This window comes from Coregonus lavaretus (genome assembly GCF_964263955.1).
Source record: "Coregonus lavaretus genome assembly, chromosome: 1".
NCBI classification, from domain to species: Eukaryota; Metazoa; Chordata; class Actinopteri; order Salmoniformes; family Salmonidae; genus Coregonus; species Coregonus lavaretus.
The window spans coordinates 75534112-75555082 of record NC_139988.1 but is presented as its reverse complement, the minus strand read 5'-3'; the positions used below and the strand labels follow the sequence as shown (position 1 = coordinate 75555082).

General features: G+C 42.1%; 1 protein-coding gene across 2 annotated transcripts in view; it reads right to left on the bottom strand.

Moving 5' to 3' along the window:
- Positions 1-3265: 3265 nt before the first annotated feature.
- Positions 3266-20971, bottom strand: part of LOC311130651 (proline-rich protein 12-like) — a 46017-nt gene continuing 28311 nt past the window's right edge. For both annotated transcript variants that reach the window (XM_084163444.1, XM_084163445.1), the window contains 8 exons: positions 20677-20793; positions 19953-20083; positions 19032-19498; positions 18140-18259; positions 12690-12787; positions 6237-6368; positions 5965-6060; positions 3266-5439 (listed from right to left, as the gene is read on the bottom strand). In XM_084163444.1, coding sequence (XP_084019570.1) covers positions 5305-5439; positions 5965-6060; positions 6237-6368; positions 12690-12787; positions 18140-18259; positions 19032-19498; positions 19953-20083; positions 20677-20793 — 1296 coding nt within the window. In that variant the 3' untranslated portion in view covers positions 3266-5304. The remainder of the gene's footprint in view (positions 5440-5964; positions 6061-6236; positions 6369-12689; positions 12788-18139; positions 18260-19031; positions 19499-19952; positions 20084-20676; positions 20794-20971) is intronic.

Below are 20971 nucleotides of genomic sequence, written 5' to 3'. Positions count from 1 at the left end.
ACAGTAAGCCAGATTCGAGTAATTTACATTTCAACATGTTGACTCAAACGCTGCACTGACAGATAACGTTAAGCTAACTAACTAACGTGAGGGACTACCCAGTCTATCTAGCAGTGCTGCTTCATTAGCAACCTAGACAATTTTATGAGCAGGGTTTTGACAGTACAGTTATTGATTAGCTATCTGGACACTGAATCCAACTGCCTGAGCTCTGTTCACCACCCGACAAAGTATCACTAACTAACCAATTACTGTCTAAGTACTGTCAAAATATGCAAAAAAAATACTAATAAAGAAAGCTATCTAATTTAAGGCTAACATGACGTTAGCTACTTTTGGTAACGTCAGCTCAATAAGGTGTTGAAAAAACAAAGCTGGATAGTTTAGTTAATTTCTTTGCCAATTTATAGAAGATGGATTTACGGAATTGAAGATGCAGCTCAGCAAACACAGAGACGGTTGTTGTATTTGCAGGAGTAAGTGAATAGATTGTGTGTGTTTACAATATATATTTTGCATCTAGCTACATAGATGGGTTGGCTGACAACGTCACGAAAACGATGTGCGCGCTTCCATGGCATGGGGCATAAATCAGCCTGTTGTGATTCTGGATGGCCAGATTGCTAGCAAGAATGACACTGCCATGTGGGGAATCATAAGTGGCTTATTTCATCATGTTATTCATATCATCTTGTTTTGAGGTGTTTTGACTGATTTCATGTCAATGCAAATATGGCTAATATTCGCTAGCTAGCTTACCAACAACTGTAATGATGTATTTGAAACAAGTGTACATTGTGCAAATGTATTTGTTTTCAATAAACATTGGAGACGAAATATAGCTTACATGTTAACAATCTAAGCCAACCTCATCGGTTTTGCCCCATGGTTGCATGCATTTCGATATTGTTTTGTTGCTATATCGACAGAGAACACCGGTATTGTGGTTAGTGAAGGTAAGACAGTTGAACGTTAATCAGGTTAAAGATTGAGTGAACTGCTAATATCATTAAGGAACAGAAATTATCCCGGATTTTACCTTTAGCTCAATTCAGGTAAACATTATTTGCCTGTTGTTCATGTTGTGTGTGTGTGTGCGTATATTGCTTCTCTGTGTGTTTGTCTGTTCAGAATACTCCATATTGCTACGGCACTGATATTATGCCGTCTCTGTAATAATTTAGGAGATCGAGGAAAGCAGAACTTCAGACAGCAAGGAAGAGAGGGGAGCAGACAGGACAGGGCGAGAACACAGGACAGGCCCACATAAAACAAACATGGCATATTCCTCTCAAGTCAGAGGAAGTAGTCATTGCTAAACATTACCTCTAAAAAATTTTTTTTCCTGTGTGTATATATTGTTAGACCCTGATATGTTCCCATCACTGAAGGCAATCATACAGGCCGCACTGACCATCCCATTTAACAGATGTGAGAGATCTTTCAGTGCATTAAGACAGTCTACATACCTGGCTTAGGAGCCCAATGACCCAAGATAGAATGCATCATGACAATTGACAAATATATACATACTAACACACTTGGGAAAGAGTGAAGTCATAGACAGGTTTGCTCCTACAGTTTCATTTTGTTTAATTTCTAATCTTTATGAACTAACATCCTAGTACTGTGTAATATAACTCGCGAACATTGTGAATATTTAGTTGGAGAAAGGATTGTATGTTAGTATGTACATGTGTGTAAAATGGTGAAGTGTTAATACAGGAGTGTTGGCTGTGGTGTATTTGTTTTTGTGTAATTAATTAGGTGGAAATATTGTCCTGTAGCTACTTGACCTTGGGTTGTGATTTAACACAAATATGATAAAATCATGATTTTCAAGCGTGTTTAGTGTGTGCGTTTGAACTGCAAAAGTTGTCCCCCCACACCCCACTCTAGTTATAATGCAAACCCACTGCTGTGAGTTTATGCAGTTTCAACATAATTCAAAGGATGGCAGTCTAAAATCCCAATCCTGCTATATTGCACGTAACGAGTTTTCATGCAAAACATTAATTTATGGTTTAGGCTGCCATCATTTGGATTATTTTGGAACTGCACAATGTGCACAGCATGACTAGCTCGCATTAGTTAACAGTAATGTGACCAAAATCAACATGAGGCTTTTTTTATTAACAATCAAATATTATACATGGTTTATGAAAACATTGCAACAAAATGATAAATACTTTCCCCCAAAGAAATTCATGGAAAATTACGATGTAGTTATGCACTTGTACTTTGTACTTGCTAATAGATTAAAAATAGTATACTGACACCATATTCCATGGTTTTACTGACCACAATCCATTGAATTAATATTAATTCCCCCGGAGTCAACCCCTGGTCTTCAGGGCTGAGCCCCGGATGTTCTGAATGTCTAGTGATGTCCCTGGTATACAGCAGTAGTTATACAGGATGAGCATTGACTAGAATACAGTAATATACATATGAAGTGGGTAAAACAACAGTATGTTAACATTATTAAAGTGACCAGTGTTCAATGACTATGTACATAGGTCAGCAGTCTCTTATGGAGGACTAAAAGTGCCACAATTAAATAAATAAATACACCATTAAATAATTACTTAAATGTGTCATTAATTAATTAAAATTAGAATTAAATACATAAATGTGTAATTAAATGTATCATTAATTAATTCAAATACCGATTCATTTTATGTAAAATACATATATAATTATTTCACTATTTACATTTACATTTCATGATCCTGCATTGCAGTGATTCATGAATTACTTAAAACTGTCAAACTGACCCATCAAAGTCAGTGGGCGGGGCTAACGCGAATCTAGTCTGATCCATTGCTTTGGTCTGAAGTAGAGTAGGCCAACCTGGATAGAGACAATGGAGGATCTCCGTGAACTTTCCAGGGAGTTGGTTAGAGACATTTTAAACTTAGCAGAGGATGTAGAAGCAGGACCTGCTGACATTATCCGGAATTGATTTGTCTTGGCTTGATGCAGAGGGTAACCAATCAGGCGTTAGGTTCCGCCTACCAACTTTTGATGGGTCAGTTTGACAGTTTTAAGTAATTCATGAATCACTGCAATGCAGGATCATGAAATGTAAATGTAAATAGTGAAATAATTATATATGTATTTTACATAAAATGAATCGGTATTTGAATTAATTAATGATACATTTAATTACACATTTATGTATTTAATTCTAATTTGAATTAATTAATGACACATTTAAGTAATTATTTAATGGTGTATTTATTTATTTAATTGTGGCACTTTTAGTCCTCCATAGTCTCTAAGGTGCAGGGTAGAGTACCGGGTGGTTACAGTGACTAAGTTCAGGGCAGGGTACTGGGCGGAGGCTGGCTAGTGGTGACTATTTAACAGTCTGATGGCCTGGAGATTGAAGCTGTTTTTCAGTCTCGGTCCCAGCTTTGATGCACCTGTACTGTCTCTGCCTTCTAGATCAGGGGTGTCAAACTCATTTCGTGGAGGGCTTAATGTCGGCTGGTTTTTGTATTTTACTTTCAATTAAGACCTAGCCAACCAGGTGAGGAGTTCCTTACTAATCAGTGACCTTAATTCAATCAATCAAGTACAAGGGAGGAGTGAAAACCCGGGCACACACTTCCCTCTGTGGAACGAGGGACAGTTGATACCGCGTTTCTGTCTCGTTCACCCCACTACCTAGATGGTAGTGGGGTGAACAGGCCTCCTGAGGTTGAAGAGGTGCTGTTGTTGCACCTTTTTCACCACACTGTCTGTGTGGATGGACCATTTCAGGTTGTCAGTGATGTGCACGCCGAGGAACTTGAAGCTTTTCACCTGCTCTCTGCTGTCTCCTGAAGTCCACAATCAGCTCCTTTGTTTTGTTGACGTTGAGGGAGAGGCCTTCACCTCATCGTTGTTGGTAAACAGGCCTACCACTTGTGTCGTCTGCAAACTTGATGATTGAGTTTGAGATGTGCGTGGCCACGCAGTCATGGGTGAACAGGGAGTACAGGAGGGGGCTGAGCATGCACCCTTGTGGGGCCCGAGTGTTGAGGATCAGCATAGCGGAGGAGTTGTTGCATTTCATATACATTCATTGATTTCAACAAATTGTCCTTTGCAGGTTTTATTTGTTTTTCAAATACAGGGTTAATGTACAGAAGAAAACAATGTGTCAAGAACTGTACAATATTTACACAAAGACTTTCTTTCGAAGGAACATTTGATTTACTTATTTTGGAAACATAGTAATATGCACAAACATCAAACTGATAAAAATGAAATGACTATTTCCTCTTTAAATATTACTTATTTATAACCACTCATGTAAGGGAACTGGACACGGTTATTAGTTTCTTTCACTTTGAACCTGCATCATTCTGATGAATGAACTAAAGCACTACAATGTCTAAGTTTCAAATATACTCTCCCATTCTCCCCTTTTACAGACAGTTGATACTGCGTTTGTCTCATCCTCCCATCTTTTGTATAGGAAAAAAAAGGAAGACAGCTCGGATATGTGGGTGTACAATATTATGTATAACCTGTGAAAAATGTTACTTCAAATGCTAAGGCGGCATCCCAGCGCTTGTGAGAGTTTATATTAAAAACCTCATATAAATAATACAAATGTGTTTATATACTACCACATAGCGCGCCGGTACTGCCGACTACTGTCACAGAGCGAGCAAGAGAATTAACACCTTTATGTTGCATCCTTTCCACAGACAAGCCCATATAGTCACACCGCTCACAGCACTCCTCTAATGCAATGTTTTAAAAAGCATTCTCGCCCACGTCCACTTGTTAAAAGCCGTTATAGTCTTTAAAATATAATTTATGTAAAAACGAAACTAATAGATTCTCTCTGAACCGTTTTGGACTGACGCAGTTTTACAATGTCAGTATGACAACCCTCCGTGACTTGGTGCAATAGCTCCTCCTTTTGCCTTGTCTTTTCTCTGTGACCCCTAACGTTGGTCTTTGTCTCCTGATTGGTCAGTCTCCTCTCTTGACCCATCAGGGACGACCCCAGCTCCTGTGGGGTCATCATCCATTCTCAAGGTCAAGTAATTTCTATATTTTAGTAATTGAGCAACTAAGGAGAAGTCACTCTCCAAGGTCACACCTACCAACCTTCTTGTTCCTAGAGTGGCCTTTCAAATTGTCAGACCCACACGACTCCAGGTGGGATGGGGCCTCTATACAACTCTATTCCTCGTTTCCACTCGTTCACCCACCTCTCCGTTTCTGGGGCCCTAGTTTCTGTGCCTTGTGTTCTTTGGCTCGCCCTCTTTCTTTCCATCTTCCTTCCCCTCGGTCTGTCTCTCAGGCCTTGGTGCTGAGTGTGAGCAGCTCGATGAAGGAGTTGAAGAGGGTGTCCAGCCAGCCCTGGTTGGCCATACACTGCTGCACCACCTCCTCCTGCCCAGGGTCCTCAGCTGCCTGCTCTATAGTGTTGGTCTGCCGGGGAAGACAGAATATAAACTCAATATATGATGTCTGCCAAGGAAACACAAAAATAAGCACAATATATATTTTGACTATGGTAATAGTATGTCTATTTGAAAAATAGAAGTACATGTGTCTCTAGGCTATAGTGTATCTACCCAAGGAATAAACAATATATGATGTATGCTGGGAAAACACAATATTAATATAAACACAATATTTAGAATTCCTATCAACCATTGTTGATTGGCAATGAAGTATGAATTTAATTTAGTTGACTATGTCAGCAGGGGACATATGAAACACAATATATATTACGACTCTTAAGCTTGTGTCTTTAAGCAATGATATGGGAATTAAAAACACATGGACTAATATTTCTGCTGGGTAAATTGAAAAAAAGTATTTAAATAAACCACAGCAGGGGAGAAAAATAACTGTTCTTGATACACTATTTAAATATCGCAACAAGATAAATATATATCAAAAGAGGCCTATCTATTACAATAGTATAAAATACAGGTCTGATGTCCTTACCTCTTTCTTACAGTGTAAGAATGTATGATATTTATAATGATGCAGGGAGTGATAGAGGCTGTAGATCCGACAGGATTCTGTTGACAGTTTAAGCTCCTGGGGGGAAAGACAGAGATTAAACTAATAGATTAAAAACAATATATGAAGAAAAAGAAATCCACATATAATCAAGGTTCAACAGCGCGACATGGAAATACACACACTTTATCAACTTATGAAAGAGATGGACAACCAAACCCCTCCAACACACAGAATTACCTACAAACACACACCTGTGGTTTGGGTAGGCTCTTCTTGACTCCATTGAGAGTCTTACGGTTGTAGCCCTCCCCACTGAACTGCACCCTCACAGCTCCTGAGTCCAGGGGGTCCGCCGACATCTGAGGGTACGTGTGCAGGGCCTCCTAAACAGGTGGAGAGAGAGAAAAGGGAAGGCCAGATGATGAAAAAAGGTAGACCTTGAATATTGAAAGGCTAGAACTTCTAGGTGCCCAATCCTTGTATCAGTTGTCTTTTGAGGTCAAATAGAAACATAAAATATATTATTCTATAAAACAAATATAAAATGTACATTGATGAGAATCCTGCAAACAAATACATACAACAGATGGACAGAGAGACTGAGTGAAGAAAACATTAGGAACACCTGCTCTTTCCATGACAGACTGACCAGGTGAATCCAGGTGAACGCTATGATCCCTTATTGATGTCACTTGATAAATCTACTTCAATAAGTGTAGATGAAGAGGAGGAGACAGGTTGAAGAAGGATCTTTAAGATTTGAGACAATTGAGACATTGATTGTGTATGTGTGCCATTCAGAGGGTGAATGGGCAAGCAAACTGATTTAAGTGCCTTTGAACAGGGTATGGTAGTAGGTGCTAGGCGCACCAGTTTAAAGGTGTGTCGAGAACTGCAACGTCGCTGGGTTTTTCACGCTCAACAGTTTCCCGTGTGTATCAAGAATGGTCCACCACCCAAAGGACATCCAGCCAACTTGACAAAACTGTGGAAAGCATTGGCGTCAACATAGGCCAGTATCCCTGCGGAATGCTTCTGACACCTTGTAGAGTCCATGCCCCGACGAATTGAGGCTGTTCTGAGGGCAAATGGGGGTGCAACTCAATATTAGGAAGGTATATACCCACACACACATACAGTACCAGTCAAAAGTTTGGACACTCCTACTCATTCAAGGCTTTTTCTTAATTTGTACTATTTTCTACATTGTAGAATAATAGTGAAGACATCAAAACTATGAAATAACACATATGGAATCATGTAGTAACCAAAAAAGTGTTAAACAAATCAAAATATATTTTATATTTGAGATTCTTCAAATAGCCACCCTTTGCCTTGATGACAGCTTTGCACACTCTTGGCATTCTCTCAACCAGCTTCATGAGGTCGTCACCTGGAATGCATTTCAATTAACTGGTGTGCCTTTTTAAAAGTGAATCTGTGGAATTTCTTTCCTTCTTCATGCGTTTGAGCCAATCAGTTGTGTTGTGACAAGGTAGGAGTGGTATACAGAAGATAGCCCTATTTGGTAAAATACCATATTATGGCAAGAACAGCTCAAATAAGCAAAGAGAAACGACAGTCCATCATGACTTTAAGACATGAAGGTCAGTCAATACGGAAAATATCAAGAACTTTGTATGTTTCTTCAAGTGCATTCGCAAACACCATCAAGCGTTATGATGAAACTGGCTCTCATGAGGACCGCCACAGGAATGGAAGACCCAGAGTTACCTCTGCTGTGTGTATATGTGTGTGTACAGTTGAAGTCGGAAGTTTACATACACCTAGGTCATTAAAACTTGTTTTTCAACCACTCCACAAATGTCTTGTTAACAAACTATACTTTTGGCAAGTTGGTTAGGACATCTACTTTGTGCATGAAACAAGTAATTTTTCCAACAATTGTTTACAGGCAAATTATTTCACTTATAATTCACTCTATCACAATTCCAGTGGGTCAGAAGTTAACAGACACTAAGTTGACTGTGCCTTTAAACAGCTTGGAAAATTCCAGAAAATTATGTCATGGCTTTAGAAGCTTCTGATAGGCTAATTGACATCATTTGAGTCAATTGGAGGTGTACCTGTGGATGTATTTCAAGGCCTACCTTCAAACTCAGTGCCTCTTTGCTTGACATGATGGGAAAATCAAAAGAAATCAGCCAAGACCTCAGAAAAAGAATTGTAGACCTGGTTCATCCTTGGGAGCAATTTCAAAACACCTGAAGGTACCACGTTCCTCTGTACAAACAATTGTACGCAAGTATAAACACCATGGGACCAGGCAGCCGTCATACTGCTCAAGGAGACGCGTTCTGTCTCCTAGAGATGAACGTACTTTGATGCGAAAAGTGCAAATCAATCCCAGAACAGCAGCAAAGGACCCTGTGAAGATGCTGGAGGAAACATGTTCAAAAGTATCTATATCCACAGTAAAACGAGTCCTATATCGACATAACCTGAAAGGCCGCTCAGCAAGGAAGAAGCCACTGCTCCAAAACCGCCATAAAAAAGACAGACTACAGGTTTCAACTGCACATGGGGACAAAGATCGTACTTTTTGGAGAAATGTCCTCTGGTCTGATGAAACTAAAATAGAACTGTTTGGCCATAATGACCATCACTATGTTTGGAGGAAAAAGGGGGTCGGCTTACAAGCCAAAGAACACCATCCCAACCGTGAAGCACGGGGGTGGCATCATCATGCTGTGGGGGTGCTTTGGTGAAGGAGGGACTGGTGCACTTCACAAAATAGATGGCATCATGAAGAAGGAAGATTATGTGGATATATTGAAGCAACATCTCAAGACATCAGTCAGGAAGTTAAAGATTGGTCGCAAATGGGTTTTCCAAATTGACAATGACCCCAAGCATACTTCCAACGTTGTTGCAAAATGGCTTAAGGACAACAAAGTCAAAGTATTGGAGTGGCCATCACAAAGCCCTGACCTCAATCCTATAGAGAAGTTGTGGGCAGAACTGAAAAAGCGTGTACGAGCAAGGATGCCTACAAACCTGACTCAGTTACACCAGCTCTGTCAGGAGGAATGGGCCAAAATTCACCCAACTTATTGTGGGAAGCTTGTGGAAGGCTACCCAAAACGTTTGACCCAAGTTAAACAATTTAAAGGCAATGCTACCAAATACTAATTGAGTGTATGTAAACTTCTGACCCACTGGGAATGTGATGAAATAAATAAAAGCTTAAATAAATCATTCTCTCTATTATTATTCTGATATTTCACATTCTTAAAATAAAGTGGTGATCCTAACTGACCTAAGACAGGGAATTGTTACTAGGATTAAATGTCAGGAATTGTGAAAAACTGAGTTTAAATGTATTTGGCTAAGGTGTATGTAAACTTCCGACTTCAACTGTAATATATATATATATATCTCAAAAAAATAAAGGGAACATTTAAACAACACACCCTAGATCTGAATGAATGAAATAATCTTATTAAATACTTTTTTCTTTACATAGTTGAATGTGCTGACAACAAAATCACACAAAAATTATCAATGGAAATCAAATGTATCAACCCATGGAGGTCTGGATTTGGAGTCACCCTCAAAATTAAAGTAGAAAACCACACTACAGGCTGATCCAACTTTGATGTAATGTCCTTAAAACAAGTCAAAATGAGTGTGGCCTCCACGTGCCTGTATGACCTCCCTACAACGCCTGGGCATGCTCCTGATGAGGTGGCGGATGGTCTCCTGAGGGATCTCCTCCCAGACCTGGACTAAAGCATCCGCCAACTCCTGGACAGTCTGTGGTGCAACGTGGCGTTGGTGGATGGAGCGAGACATGATGTCCCAGATGTGCTCAATTGGATTCAGGTCTGGGGAACGGGCGGGCCAGTCCATAGCATCAATGCCTTCCTCTTGCAGGAACTGCTGACACACTCCAGCCACATGAGGTCTAGCATTGTCTTGCATTAGGAGGAACCCAGGGCCAACCGCACCAGCATATGGTCTCACAAGGGGTCTGAGGATCTCATCTCGGTACCTAATGGCAGTCAGGCTACCTCTGGCGAGCACATGGAGGGCTGTGCGGCCCTCCAAAGAAATGCCACCCCACACCATGACTGACCCACCGCCAAACCGGTCATGCTGGAGGATGTTGCAGGCAGCAGAACATTCTCCACGGCGTCTCCAGACTCTGTCACGTCTGTCACATGTGCTCAGTGTGAACCTGCTTTCATCTGTGAAGAGCACAGGGCGCCAGTGGCGAATTTGCCAATCTTGGTGTTCTCTGGCAAATGCCAAACGTCCTGCACGGTGTTGGGCTGTAAGCACAACCCCCACCTGTGGACGTCGGGCCCTCATACCACCCTCATGGAGTCTGTTTCTGACCGTTTGAGCAGACACATGCACATTTGTGGCCTGCTGGAGGTCATTTTGCAGGGCTCTGGCAGTGCTCCTCCTGCTCCTCCTTGCACAAAGGCGGAGGTAGCAGTCCTGCTGCTGGGTTGCTGCCCTCCTACGGCCTCCTCCACGTCTCCTGATGTACTGGCCTGTCTCCAGGTAGCGCCTCCATGCTCTGGACACTACGCTGACAGACACAGCAAACCTTCTTGCCACAGCTCGCATTGATGTGCCATCCTGGATGAGCTGCACTACCTGAGCCACTTGTGTGGGTTGTAGACTCCGTCTCATGCTACCACTAGAGTGAAAGCACCGCCAGCATTCAAAAGTGACCAAAACATCAGCCAGGAAGCATAGGAACTGAGAAGTGGTCTGTGGTCACCACCTGCAAAACCAGTCCTTTATTGGGGGTGTCTTGCTAATTGCCTATAATTTCCACCTGTTGTCTATTCCATTTGCACAACAGCATGTGAAATTTATTGTCAATCAGTGTTGCTTCCTAAGTGGACAGTTTGATTTCACAGAAGTGTGATTGACTTGGAGTTACATTGTGTTGTTTAAGTGTTCCCTTTATTTATATTCATATGATCCAACTACATCGATCTGTGCTCGGCGAGTTGGCCTTTTGGACAACATATATCGATCTAACATCGTTTTAAAATGTAATAAATCGATTGTATCGATACTAGGAAATAACCCATTGGATTTAAGCACGTCAGACTTTATATGCAGGGGTGCACATAACTGGTACGCAGATACGCAAGCGCGACAAAAATCAGGAATGCGTAATGCCACTTGTGTTACTACGCGCCTTTGCGTACTTGACCGATCTTCTCATCTAACCTTACACATGACATGTTGCTTGTCAACTACTGTCAGGGATGTCCAAAAAGCAACAGACATTAAGCAGCTTCTTTGGCGTTTCGCCACCTACAAAGAAACGCCAACTGGAGCCAGAGCCGAAGAAAATACTTTTTTCGGAAAAGTGGCTCCAAGATGTGCAGTGGCTTGAAGCTAACGATGAGCGCACTGAAATGTGGTGCAAGATTTGCCGCTCAAATCCACATCTAGCAGACAAAACAGGTGCATTTTATAAAGGCTAAAAGAATTTCAACCATCCTTTATTTGACAAACATGAAAAGAGCAAGGAGCACACGAATGTGGCGCAAGCCATTGCTAAAAGCTAGCCGAGAATAAATGTCCAGTCGCCCACTTGCCAGATGGCGAGACAAGCTGAATGAAGAACAGCGGCAAGCTCTGTTTAATATGTTTCTCTTTCCATAAAGCTAAACACGCACGTCCCATGTCTTCCTATTCTGAGGATGTTCCTTTACTGAAACGGCTAGGAGTAAATGTCGGAGGTGCATATCATTCACGTGAAGGGGGCACACGGATCATGCAGAGCATCGCTCACACCATCAGCGGGGAGTTACGAGCCAAGTTGCAGTCTGCTGAATTTTGAGGGCTGCTTTTTGATGGATCTGAGGACATTACAAAAACTGAGCAGGAAATAGTTTACATTGTGTCTGTGTCCAGCAACGGAGAGTTTACTTCGGACTTTATTGGACTGATTGAATTGGGTGCTGACCGAACCGCACAGGCCATAAATGACGGACTTGTGAGACTTTTCCAGGACACAGGCTTGGATGACTGGACAACAAAGTTGGTCGCTGTGTGCACAGACGGGGCTGCTGTCAACGTAGGTATCTACAACGGCGTTGTGCCAAAACTCCGGCAACATGCTGCGGTTGGAGACTCCCTTGTGCACATTCTGTGCACCGCACACACACTGGAGAATTGCGCGAAATCAGCTGATCGCAACGTTCCTTACTGTGAGACATTTCATCGCTCTGTGGTCAAGCTGCTGCAGTTTTATTTACAAAAAGGTGGAGCAAAAAAAACTGCTGCACTGAATAAAGCTATGTGAAGAAAATGGGATCTCCTTTGTGGAACTGGGTAAGTTTCATAATACCAGATGGTCTGCATGGAGGCATGAAACACTGTTAAAAATATCAAGACTATTGCCAGCCATTAAAATGCAACTGGTTACCAGGTATTTATTTCAGTCACACTGGTTACATTTTTGGCTAAAAGGTTACTGAATCGATTTCAAGTCACTGGATCGTATCGTTCTAAATGAACCAATATCGTCCTTGAATCGTATCGACAACCACGAATCGTGATACAAATCGAATCGTTGTTAAAACGAATCGTTACACCCCTAATATATATATATATATATATATGTGTATATATATATGTATGTATGTATATGTGTGTATATACTTGTGTGTATATATGTATATAAATATGTGTATGTAGCAGGTTACCTGGTGATGAGTACTCATGTTGACTCTCCTCATCAGCCTCCTACTCTGTTCCACAATGATGCCGTCAATCTTCCTCATCCCGGGGAGGTACAGCTCATCTGAGGGAACCAATGGAGATGGAGAGCAAAACATTATTAAATGCATATGTTTCACACGGCTGTCAATCATTTCAAACCTGGTGGAGGCTAACCAGGGGCATATTCAGTTGATTAAATGTTTTAATATATTCTGCATTCGGTTTGTACTGAACAACACGCTTTCCCACAACGCTGTATACTGTTCTTCAACATTCCTCAAGGTATGTTTGCTCCAGTTTGGTGTGTGTGGCGTGGTGTGGCCTGATCAATATGGGTTTGACCATTTGCAATCTCAAAACACCAAACAACTGCTCTCTCAGCCACCATAATCACAACGTTCTTCAACTGGTCATTCAGAACAGCACAGTTTCCGATCAATTTAACGTTAAACGTTGGGCCCTTACCAAACTCTTTACTGACATATTACAGCTGACATGACCACACTAGTTGCTGTTCACAAATGAATACAAAGCAACTGCTGACTCAGACACTTTCTATTAACCTTGTCTTTTTTAGCATGGTTCCAGCAGCTATGGTGAATGCGTAACCAGGCCAGGCCAGTTCAGCCTGGCTCAGTTTGGCCCTATTGTGTGAATCAGGCTACAGTGTCCCTTTCTATCAATTATATCTAACTCCTAATCAGAATGATTTAGGGCCAAATCCTCAACTTGGGACACGCATGAGGCAACATGTACGTTCTCACAAATCATTGACATATTGCAAGATCTATGTCCATTACTTCAGATTTGCGAACATTTCTCTGCCCCAAGGGGCATTGAAAAGTTAGGATTTGTCCCAAACGATGGCGGGTAAGTTAGTCTTTCTGTCTCCCTTAGGGACGAATCCTAACTCCAACTCCCTGGATACCACTGGGGTGTAGCCAGTGAGGTGAAACATTCTGAATGTTATGAATAGATCAGACATGATTCCCAATTCTAACATGATAGATAATCATATCTGTTCTACACAATATATGTCTGTCTATCTGGACATTCTGTAACTTTGCATGCTCCTGAACAGGGCTGTGTTCATTAGGACACGTCATGGAAAACGTTTTTAAATGTTTTGTAACAGAATACGCAAATCAGCATTTCCTATTGAAACACTTCCAAATAGTCCCACCCTGTTTCAATCCAATTTCTTCAATTTGGTGCCTAATGAATATGACCCAGGCCCACTGGTGTGTATTGTATGTTAGATACAGCTGTTCTAACAATATATTGGTAGAGTAGTGTATGTGTGTGTGTGTGTGTGTGTGTGTGTGAATGTGAATGTGAATGAGTGTGTTCTAAACTCAATTTCTGTGTCCTCCAGGGTTTGGATCATGTCGGGGTCCAGGGCCGTGTGTGTAGTGAGTGAGTATGTTCTGCTCTCACTGTCAGTGTCCTCCAGGGCCGTGTTTGTGCTGTGTCATGTCGGGGTCCAGAGGGGTATACTACGACGCTAGTTAGATCTTTTCATGATTTTCTAAAGCTAGCCAGCTTCAGTTAGCTTCAAATTCCAGCTCAGGCTTCATCCATGTTACGAAGATGGATTTTTATCATGCAACCGCTGTTAACTTGAGCCAGCTTGTAACTGCGCATTCGTGTTGAACGTGGCTAGTCGAACGCCAAAGTCTTCATTGAGACAACGCTGAAATAGTAATGCCGAAATCAAAATGAAAGAAAGGTTATCCTGCAAATACAGCTGGCTATGGTGGGAAATAGGCCGTCTTTCTTTTATTAATCATATTGTTAACATCGTCTTTGGTGTGCTTATCAATGCACAAGCTCCTTTTTCCCCACAAAACGCATGAAGTCATAGAAAAGTTTTACTGCTTGTGAAGTTTCAAATGCATCCTGTCATTACTAAATGTGTACTGTGATATACAATTTAACACAAAATAACATTTGATTAAAGGAGCTATGTAATATTTTTGCATTGTAATTTCAGAAAACGTTCTTAATATGTCTACGGTAATAGTGGAATGATTGTGTTTCACAATACTGTTTCCCCAAAATGTTTATTTGGCCCACACAAAATTGCATTCTAAATGGTCAACAAAAGACGGAACGTCTCTTGCAATAACTGTATATACAGTACCAGTCAAAAGTTTGGACACACCTACTCATTCCAGGGTTTTTCTTTATTTTTACTATTTTCTACATTGTAGAATAATAGTGAAGACATCAAAACTATGAAATAACACATATGGAATAATTTAGTAACCAAAAAAGTGTTAAACATATACATTTACATTTACATTTTAGTCATTTAGCAGACGCTCTTATCCAGAGCGACTTACAGTTAGCACATACATTATTTTATCGAACCCACAACCCTGGCGTTGCAAACGCCATGCTCTACCAACTGAGCTACATCCCCTGCCGGCCATTCCCTCCCCTACCCTGGACGACGCTGGGCCAATTGTGCGCCGCCCCAATAGATTCTTCAAATAGCCACCCTTTGCCTTGATGACAGCTTTGCACACTCTTGGCATTCTCTCAACCAGCTTCATGAGGTAGTCACCTGGAATGCATTTCAATTAACAGGTGTGCCTTCTTAAAAGTTAATTGGTGGAATTTCTTTCCTTCTTAATGCGTTTGAGACAATCAGTTGTGTTTTGACAAGGTATGGGTGGTAAAAGACCACGTCCATATTATGGCAAGAACAGCTCAAATAAGCAAAGAGAAACGACAGTCCATCATTACTTTAAGACATGAAGGTCAGTCAATACGGAACATTTCAAGAACTTTGAAAGTTTCTTCAAGTGCAGTCGCAAAAACCATCAAGCACTATGATGAAACTGGCTCTCATGAGGACCATTAGAGTTAACTGCACCTCAGATTGCAGCCCAAATAAATGCTTCACAGAGTTCAAGTAACAGACATATCTCAACATCAACTGTTCAGAGGAGACTGCGTGAATCAGGCCTTCATTGAATTGCTGCAAAGAAACCACTACTAAAGGACACCAATAATAAGAACAGACTTGCTTGGGCCAAGAAACACGAGCAATGGACATTAGACCGGTGGAAATCTGTCCTTTGGTCTGATGAGTCCAAATTTGAGATTTTTGGTTCCAACCGCCATGTCTTTGTGAGACGCAGAGTAGGTGAATGGATTATCTCTGCATGTGTGGTTCCCACCGTGAAGCATGGAGAAGGAGGTGTGATGGTGTGGGGGTGCTTTGCTGGTGACACTGTTGGTGGTTTATTTAGAATTCAAGGCACACTTAACCAGCATGGCTACCACAGCATTCTGCAGCGATACGCCATCCCATCTGGTTTGCGCTTAGTGGGACTATCATTTGTTTTTCAACAATGACCCAACACACCTCCAAGCTGTGTAAAGGCTATTTGACCAAGAAGGAGCGTGATTGAGTGCTGCATCAGATGACCTGGCCTCCACAATCACCCGACCTCAACCCAATTGAGATGGTTTGGGAAGAGTTGGACCGCAGAGTGAAGGAAAAGCAGCCAACAAGTGCTCAGCATATGTGGGAACTCCTTCAAGACTATTGGAAAAGCATTCCAGGTGAAGCTGGTTGAGACAATGCCAAGAGTGTGCAAAGCTGTCATCAAGGCAAAGGGTGGCTATTTGAAGAATCTAAAATATATTGATTTATTTAACACTTTTTTGGTTACTACATGATTCCATATGTGTAATTTCATAGTTTTTATGTTTTCACTATTATTATACAATGTAGAAAATAGTAAAAATAAAGAAAAACCCTTGAATGAGTAAGTGTGTCCAAACTTTTGACTGGTACTGTATACTGAACAAAAATATAAATGCAACATGTAAAGTGTTGGTCCCATGTTTCATGAGCTGAAATAAAAGATCCCATAAATGTCCATATGCACAAAAAGCTTATTTCTCTCAAATGTTGTGCACACATTTGTTTACATCCCTTAGTGAGCATTTCTCCTTTGCCAAGATAATCCACCCACCTGACAGGTGTGGCATATCAAGAAGCTGAGTAAACAGCATGACCATTACACAGGTGCACCTTGTGCTGGGGACAATAAAAGGCCAAATCTAAAATGTGCAGTTTTGTCACACGACACAATGCCACAGATGTTTCAAGTTTTGAGGGAGTGTGCAATTGGCATGCTGACTGCAGGAATGTCCACCAGAGTTGTTGCCAGAGAATTGCATGTTAATTTCTCTACCATAAGCAGCCTGTTGTTTTAGAGAATTTGCAAGTACGTCCAACCGGCCTCACAACCACAGATCACGTGTAACCACGCCAGCCCAGGACCTCCACATCCGGGTTCTTCACCTGCGGGATCGTCTGAGACCAGCCACCCGGACAGCTGATGAAACTGAGGAGTATTTCTGTCTGTAATAAAGCCCAACTGGCTCCCCAGTGGGTGGGCCTATGCGTCCCTGCCCAGTCATGTGAAATCCATAGATTAGGAACTAATTTATTCATGTCAATTGACTGATTTCCTTATATGAACTGTAACTCAGTAAAAACTTTGAAATTGTTGCATGTTACCTTTATATTTTTGTTCTGTTAATGAATGGACAAAGACATCGATCACGTGACACCATTCATTCCTATGTGAAGACTCAATAGCGCATTGAAGCCAAATTAAGTCGGTTAAGATGGCGTCTCATGGAGACATAACATGCGCAGTTTGAGCTACTCCAGGAAGTGACATTGCAGGCTAGCTCAGTGCTGCCCCATCTCATTGAGTAACTCAAGCTGAAGGCTGACCGGGGTACTGCAGGTTTCCATTAGCAACTAAATTATCCTTATAACTTCTTCTATGTGCCATTTAAAAATAAATCAGTTCAAGGACATTCTTTACATCTTGTGTATTAGAAGCAATTATTGGTACCATAATCGTCTTCAAAACCTTTTTTTATTTACACGAAGATTGACCACGAAGGGGATCCTGTTTTCTGAAAACAATGCCTGCAGTACCGTGGTCAGCCTTGAACGTCCATGGCTTAAATGAGAGGGGGCAGTCGTTCTCCCCTGAGGGGTATACTACGAATGAAGCTAAATCTACTCAGGGTTTTCTAAAGCTAGCCAGCTTCAGTTAGGTGTACATTCCAGCTCAGGCTTCATCCGTACTATGACGGTGGATATTTCTCATCCGCCTGCCGCTAACTCTAGCAGGCTTGTAACTGCACGTGCATGTCGCACAAGCTAGTCGAACGCGGAATTCTTAATTGAGACAATGCTGGATCATCAATCCATGGGCGAGTCAGTGCCACATTTTAATTTGTTCCGAAATCAAAATAAAATGTATAATTCCTTGAAATTGAGTGTGTTCTGCTCTCACCGTCTGTCCTCCAGGGTTTGTATCATGTCGAGGTCCAGGGCCGTGTGTATGTATGTGTGTGTGTGTGTGTGTGTGTGTGTGTTCTGGGCTCTCACCGTCTGTATCCTCCAGGGCTTGGATCATGTCGGGGTCCAGGGCCGTGCTGACCAGCATCTCCACATAGCTCCTGAACATCTCACGCATGGCCCGGTTGTTCACCCCGCCTCGCACTGGCACTGCACAGGGGTTACACACACATATAGGGGTTAGACACAACACACACACCAACACATACATAGGGTTGGCACAATACCTGTATCACAATGCTCAGGCGTATCATGGCATGGAAACTGAGGAAAACGGGCATAATGTTATCTTATGTTGTAACACAGACAAAAAAATTAATCATTTCCAAGCTATAGCACACAATATGTAACATACAATTCTTTAAGGACAAAATAGTGTAGTCTGCATTGTGTGTTCCTTTTTGCCATGGAAAATTGAGTATCGTAGTATCGTGACAACCCTACACACACACACAGCATCTCTACCTAATTGCCGAATACATTCCTGACAGATTTTATTTTTGTCTCCCCTCCTATTCACTACCTGGCGCACCCAAAGAAAGTGAGTCATTCTATTCCATTCATTGAGGGCAGATACAGACACCTATTACTCCCCCGACCATTTCATAATCCCTCCACCAAGTTTGACTGCACAAACACTGATACATATAGGCTAAACAGATATTGTCTGCATTCCAATTGGCACCCTATTCCCTTTATAGTGCACTATATAGTGTGTATGTTGTAACTATCAATAATCGGTACAAAATGGGTTCACAAAGTAACAAAACATTACGGGCTACTTTCACGGACACAGTTTATGCCTAGTCTTGGACTAAAAAGCTATTTCAATTGAGAATCTCCATTGAGAATGCTTTTTAGTCCTGGACTACACTTAATCCGTGTCTGGGAAACCGGCCCTATAGGCAAAACGGCGTCTCACTCTCATCCTCACTGGCTGCCTCCTCGGACGAGTCTGAATCAGATGACGAGGGGACCTCCTTCAGCCACTTCTTCCTCTTTTTCAGAGGAGGCTCCACCTTGACCTTGGCTGGCTTCGACTTGGGAGGGCGCTCCATCTTCTCTTTCTCCACTCCTCCTTTCTTCTCCTCTTTCCCCTTCCCTCGTTCCGTCGTTGCCACCACGGCGGACCGTTTCTCAGGCTTCTCAAGAGATGGCTGCACCCTCTTCTCTTTCTCTCTCTGCTTCTCTTTCTCCCACTCCTTCTTCTCTTTCACCCCCGCGGCCGCCTTTTCTCGCTGTTCGTTCTTTGCCCTAGTTCTGTCCCTCGGTTCGCGCTGCACTGTCTCACGTGGCGGCACCACTCGCTGCTCACTCTCCTCCCTCTCGGCTCGAGGCGGTGTCCGGGTGGTGGGAGGCGGGGACGGCATTTTGGGGAGGGCCTGTCGCCTGTTGAAGACGAGTGGAGATTTGAATAAAGAGAAGGAAACAATATTTCTGATGGCCAGTTCCATAAGCACCCGCTGCCAGCCAAATAGCTGACTATTAACCCTCATTTTGTGGGGGTCATGCCCTCGCACCCTCTAGCTGGCTACGTTTTCAGTATGCTGGCTACTTCAGATTTTCTGGAACACATTGGATGGCTAGATGGAAGTTTAAACACTGTGTTAACTCTTTAGGCTTGTATTTTCCTCTTAAATATTGTACATGGACATTCAACAGGACAGCACTCTCCGAAATGTATATTTGAGAGGTGCAAGCAATAAACCTTCCAAACATATCTTTCGGACTGTACTGTCCTATGGATTGTTCAATGATAAGGTGGAAAAAAACCTTTGAGAAGTGAAGGCATAAAACACTGGACATGTCTAGAATATAATTGAATAAATCCCCTAATGGGTACCTCAGTCCGGATGGTCTGTGCCAGGGTCGTCGAGAGCACACTCTCACGTAGTCCTTCTTGTTAACGTTCTCCAGGAACTTGACGTACAGGCGCTGGTACCGCCTCTTGGCGTCTCCAAAATAGCCCAGATACTGAGGAAGAGAAAGAGTAGCCATTTTGTTTATTTGGATGCCTGACAGCTATTCATCTTGGGGTACACACAAATCAATCAATGGGCCTGTTCCAGGTCATCTTTATTGCAGTTAAGCTACACAGTTTATCAGGTTCCGCAGTCATAAAGTATCTCAGAGTAGGAGTGTTGATCTAGGACCAGGTCCCCACTGTCCATTTGTTATAATCTAAAAAGGCAAAATAGCACGAATGCTGATCTAGGAACAGTTTGGACATTTTAGATCTCAGGAATCACATTAATATGATATAAACACTCTTCTGAGATGCTCTTCTGAGAATTAAGACGACCTGAAACGCAACAAACAACCACACCTAGACGGACACAGAAACATCATTAGGGTCGTGTTCATTATGCACTAAATGGAGGAAAAGGTACTGAATCAGGTAGAGACTATCCAGACTTTTCTTATGTGACACTCATTTTCATTTTCCTTTACAAAATGTTTTTTTAACATTTTCCGTTGTGTGCCCTGTTGATAGACAGAAACATGCATTCTGTGTTGACATTGAGCAGTGACCGTCATGTGTTGGGTGGACAGATGGACTGACTCACGTTGCTGGTGGCACAGAACTGCCTCTCTCCGTCCTTGATCTCGGGGCTGAACTTCTGCAGCAGGGCTTTCTGCACCCTCCAGATGGGGGGAGGCTCTCGACCGGTCTTCAGGGCCAGCTGGGGTTTGAGGGGTGAGGGAGTCAATACATCACATACTGAACACACACCTACCATATATGAATACACACATACTCACTCACACACTTAACTTACGGAACAGATGGACTATATTGACAAACCATCAAACCTAGCGACTGTTGAACTGTTGGTTAGTGATGTATTTTTTACATACACA